The following is a 5,845-nucleotide window of genomic DNA, read 5'->3' on the forward strand; positions in this document are numbered from 1 at the left end:
CGTGAAGATGATAGATAGATATTTATTTAACTATGTAACTCATAAATGATAGGGTTTATAGCAAGTCAATCACAATTAATATATCATATTGAATGAATATATAATAATATTATCTGAAAGCCTTCAGGTATACAATATAAAGTATATCACAATCACATAAATTGGGTAATACACGTCAAAATTGAATTTTTGTCTGAATAAACTCGTCTTTAGAATAAAAACAATGTTCGAGAAGATAATTTTTTACATTAATTTTGAACAATTTCTCGTTCATGGATCTAAATTCGCAGGGCAATTTATCATATAGTTTGGTATACATACACACAAGGGAGTGGTAGAATCCCCATTGTTTCGAACAGTGGTTGACAGTGGTCTCTATACCTAGCCCCAGCTAATAGTCTTATTGCGCATTTTTGTAACCTGAATATTTTTGAGGAATCAACAGCATTACCCCACAGAATCGCACCATAGCTGATCACATAATGAAATAATCCAAAATAAACATTTTTTAACATGCTCGAATTGAGGCAGTACCTGAACTGTCTAAGCAAAAATAAGAGACTGGATAGTCTCTTACTCAATATATCTATATGAGGAGTCCAGTTCAAACGATCATCTAAAACAACCCCAAGCAATTTACAATGCTTACCTAACGTGATCTGATTATTACAGGAAATTATGAGGTTTTGTGTCTTCCCTTTATTCAGTCGAAGGTTGCTGTTTGAACTGATGAAAGAGGTATAATCCGCAAATAGGACAATTTAACATTTCGTCCTCATGTGAAAACATAGGTCATTAATGTAGGTGATAAACAACAGGGGTCCAAGAACAGAACCTTGCGGTACTCCATGTTTCATGATTTTCAGTTCTGAATCAGAACTGTTGTTAAGATGGACAAACTGTTGTCTACCTTCTAAGTAAGACTTGAACAGGTTCAACGGCGTGCCTCTAATGCCATAGAATGTAAGTTTTTCTATTAAAAGTTCATGTGAAACACAATCAAAAGCTTTGGAGAGATCACACATGGTAAGTACTGAATGACCATGTCTCTCCAAACCCTCGACTATGCTTTCTAAAATCTCTAGGAGGGCTTTTGTTGTAGATTTTTTTCTACGGAAACCGAATTGAGCTGAAGACAACAGTTCAAATCTTTTCAAATAGCTCGAAAGTCTGTCTTTCAGCAGTATTTTAAAAACCTTAGAAAAAATAACGATAATAGAAATTGGTCTGTAATTGTCAAGCTCTTCCAGATCATCTTTTTTGTGTAGAGGTAAAATTTTTGATATTTTAAATGCATTTGGAAATATACCCTGGATAAAACAGTTATTTATCAAAACTGTGATCGGTTCTACTAAACTGTCTACAGTTTCTTTCAAGAGTGAATCACTCAAACCATATATATCCGTTGTCGAAGACTTTTTCAGCATCTCTAAGGTAGTCTATAGCGTTAATAAACATATTTGGAATATTTTTCATTATTTTTTCAGCCACTGTGAAGAAAAAATTATCAAAATCATTTGCCAACAGTATATCAGATCTTTTTGAGTTAGATTTCCTATTACATTCAAAATTAACTAAATTCCAGCGCGCTTTATTTATATTTTTGGAGTTTTATAGATAGGAATCAAATGCCTGCTTCTTGGTTAGCAGAATAGATTTTTCATAATCCTTTTTCAGATTTTTGAAAAGGGACCACTTGGCAGGATCTTTGTCAACATCACATATAATTTTCAGTGACGATAAAATATTCCTTTTTTTATTAACTCTTGACTAAACCATTTCACTGGTGGCCGATTATTACAATGGTGAGTTTTCAATGGAAAACAATCATCAACTGCATTTTTATAAGTATCAACTAGCCAATCCGCCAAGGTGTTAACATCTCCATTATTATCAAAAAATACTGACCAATTTTTATTAGCAATCAATTCTTTAAACTTCAATATACCATTTTCAGTAATGATTCTCCTGGTTACCTTATTGATATTACTAACCTTATCGTTCATCACCAAGTATTGCCCTCTGTGATCAGCTATACAGGGTTCATAAACACCCACTATCCGATCACTCTCACTAATATCTGTGATTATGTTATCAATGCAGGTGGCTGTTCGTTCGGTTACTCTAGTATAATCGCTAATCGTAGGAGTCATCCCAAAAGAGTTACAAACGTTTAAAATTTGAGATAAATTTTCTGGCGGAACCTTAAAGTTTATATTTAGATCTCCAGTAAGTATGATTTTAAACCTTGTACGCGAGAGATTTGTCAGTAAGTGTTCTAGATTATTGAGATATAGTTGAAAGTCACTAGACCCAGGTGATCTATACGTCACCACAACAATAATATTCAAATTTGGAAATTTTCTTGCACAAAATTCCGCATTCATTTCTTCACAGTATTTCGTAACTGAAACTTTCTTGAAGTTAATACCATTCCTTGTAAAAATGCGTACTCCTTCTCTTTCACAGAACTTCCTACAATATGAAGTTGCAAGTGAAAAGTTATTAATATTGATAGTCCTCAAATCAGATTCTGTCAACCAATGCTCAGAAACACAAAGGATGTTGATATGAAAATCTGACAAAATAAATTAATCCTATCTACTTTATTTGCCACTCCCTGTGTATTTATATGAAAATATTATATATGAATATGTTCTTCCTTAAAATATTCTTAAAAGATTCATTTATACAACTTGCGGCAGGTTGATCTTGTATTTCGATCTTCGGTATAAAAAAGGTCTCACACATGCATTTTCTGGCCACAGTAGAGGATCCATGGCTTCTTGTAAATTCTTTTCATAAATTCGAACTTTGAAAGATGAGTACAAGTCAGGATACTTAGGTACAAGAGCTTCACAGGAAACATCAGGAAAACTAGCTCTTAAAAATTTCGCTAAGGCTTCAGCTTCCGTGTTGGGTGCTATTCGGTAAACATGCAGGTCTACCTGTTTGGGTACACCTTGGAGTGAATTTGATGCATTTGTGTTTTTACCAACAATAACATGCTTTGTTTTGTTTTATTATTCTTCTTATGACTGACTGCTGTCCAGTCTTGCACAGATTTTGAACAGTGTGGTTCACCCTCTATATGGATAATCTTATCCATGGTCAGTTTTGTTTGTGCCTCCAATAAACCAGCTGATACTTTTTTATAGTTGTTTGGGAATTCCCTTTGTACTTATCTGCTTTGGAATTTGTTTGTTTGTCTGATATACTTGAAATTGCAGGTTTTTCTTCTGAACATTCCAATTCTTTCTTATCACCATTAACTGATAAGATACTCGATTTTAGAACTTCTTGCAGAAGTTCAATTTGCTTATTCAGAATATTTATCTTGTCATATAATTCCTTTATCAGAATATCTTTTTGTTTGATAATATATCCAAACACTTTAGAATCTACCTGACTTAGGTGTTCGTCTTCAGCATCGTAATAATCCAAATCACTATCCGCAGGCAACTTTTCCTTTGCACAACAAATAATTTCATTGTTTTCCATAGTGATTATGTTTTTCATTTGCCTAACACAACCGTTGTGACTAACTGTATCACATTTCGCACATTTAAGTCCACTTAACGCAACAGTTTTGCATCTTTTACATGGTTTTGAAGGAGCTACACTTTCAGGTGTCGTACGTGTCGGCGCCATCTTTTTAGATGCTGGATTCCATCCAGAAAATAGCCGTCCGTCTGATTGGAGACGCGGACATCACTTGTTACGAACTCTTTCATTTGGAGAAGTGCGTTTATGTGGAATAAAATAATTACCAGCGATTCAAATCCAATGTGAATTACTACTTTCGCGCAAGCACTTTCCTAAGAGCACCTTGCCGATTTTCCTGTAATGCTTGTGTTTGGTGCTTAAAAAAACTAATTTAAACTCGTGGGAAATCAATTCATGTTTTCTCTCCACTCCGTAAATTTTTGTAGTTGCACCAGATCAGAATTACTTTCGTCAGTGTTTTATTTTTTCGAAAGAACTGTGATATACTGTGCCATAAGATTAAATTTGTTTCAATCCGTTGACACAGCCTGGCAACTCCAATTCAAAATGAATTGCTTTTAAAATATAATTTACAGTCTTCCTCAAATTCCTGAATTGTTCTGTCACTCATTTCGCTGGGGTATGTCAGTTATATTGTGCATTTCGGGCTTCAGTCTAAACGCCAGTCACTACGATACAAACGTTTAACGCACGATTAAAGCTCATTCCGAACTCGCATTATTTCAAATGAAAGTGATGTCAAAATCCCCATGATATATTAATAACGGTTTTGCTGTCTCGTTAATTTCAGCTTTGTTTATTCAAAAAGGAATTTGGAATTTGGAATCCGTATTGCAAATCGGCAACGAATACAGAAGAGTGAGCTTCCATGAATAACAAACATCGTTTAATTTGTTCAATAGCGACAGGGACGGCCCCATAGCACTATTGAAATGGGCAACATATAATAATTTTTTTGAAGATAATCTTGCATGAAATTGGTATCTACCCTTGTAGTGTAGTTCACACGTACTTTTTTTTGTAACATTTTTCAGCCCTGTCTAAAAATTACGACCAAGGTGTCATTCGATTCGTATTTTTGCCTAGAAAGTTTAAGTAGAGATCCGAAAACGCGCCGATGAAAATTACAAAAGTTATAAACAATTAAGTGAAAAAAAAATTGGGCTTTAGATTTTTCTTAATATCTCGGAAAATTTTCAAAATTTTGGAATTTGAAAAAAAAATTTGATAAGATCAATGAATTTGCGTAAAAAAAGTCCCGAGTCCCGAAACTGTATCTTGATTATTTATAATATTTATAAACCCCTGAAAATAGAGCCAAAAGCGGGTAGACTGGCTTCTGCGCGCCTTTCGTCACTCAGACATAAAAACAAAAAAATTATTTAAACATATTAAATGTAAATATTAAGGGATGAAAAAATTCACGTAATGTTGGGATACATCAATAAACAATAATCCACAGTCGAAAAATTTTAATCTCAATTTTATCGGTAATTATAAATTTGTTAATTAATAACTTTTTCTGAATTGAAAGTTAATATAAAAATCCCTATAATTATTAAACTAAAACCCTGGCATTTTTTCCATTGGTGAAGTTATCCTTAATAGGCAAAAAAATAGATTATCGTTGCCAAAATGAAAAAATTGTTATTTTTAATTTTTTATTGACAATTATTGAAAAAAACACATTACAATTTTTTTTATTCTTTATTGTTTCAATGTCTCATGGCTAAAAACTAATTGATAATATTTTTTTTAATTTTTTACAGCTATTGTTAATAAATTTATTATAAACAAATACATTGTTTATAAGCAATTCGAATTTTTTTTTTGCAATATGTTAATAGAAAAAAATCTTGAGTCTTAGAAAAAAAATGGTTTCTTAAAAAAATTTCTTTGTTGCTAAAAAATGCGTTTGTTAATTACCAATCGTTTTTTGCAACTAAATATTAAAATTAAGGAACCGTTTTTTTTTAAATCATAAATTCTATTGTTCTTGAAGGTTTTGGAAAAAATTTTTTTTTATTCATTTTTTAATTGTTTATTTAAAAAAAAGTTTGTTATGAACAATTTTTTTTTCCAATACTTTGTTCTATAGTGAAAGTAACTATGTGTTTTTTTTTTTTAATTTATTCTATTTTTTATAAAACTTTCAATATTGTGATACCTTCATACTTGTCTTTTTCATTCGCTCCTTCGCTTTTATAATTATAATAACTTTCAAACTAGTGCAGTTATGATGAATATGCTTCGAGTCTTTTTTGTTCATTATGAATTTAATAACAATTGGGACTGATGTAGATCTTGCGCTTTATTGATAGCTTTGACACCAGAGAAT

General features: G+C 32.0%; 1 protein-coding gene across 1 annotated transcript; it reads right to left on the minus strand.

Annotated features, from left to right (window-relative positions):
- Positions 1 to 1,525: 1,525 nt before the first annotated feature.
- On the minus strand, positions 1,526 to 3,642 carry LOC141481957 (uncharacterized). The gene is made up of 2 exons (XM_074174454.1): positions 3,117 to 3,642; positions 1,526 to 3,019 (listed from the first exon to the last, which is right to left on the minus strand). The coding sequence occupies exons 1-2, from the start codon at positions 3,517 to 3,519 to the stop codon at positions 2,688 to 2,690; spliced, it is 735 nt and encodes a 244-aa protein (XP_074030555.1). The 5' UTR covers positions 3,520 to 3,642; the 3' UTR covers positions 1,526 to 2,687.
- Positions 3,643 to 5,845: the final 2,203 nt, after the last annotated feature.

Source organism: Leptinotarsa decemlineata, unplaced genomic scaffold (genome assembly GCF_025532065.1).
Source record: "Leptinotarsa decemlineata unplaced genomic scaffold, Ldec_3_MD MMD2_tig00000576_RagTag_RagTag, whole genome shotgun sequence".
Classification (NCBI taxonomy): domain Eukaryota; kingdom Metazoa; phylum Arthropoda; class Insecta; order Coleoptera; family Chrysomelidae; genus Leptinotarsa; species Leptinotarsa decemlineata.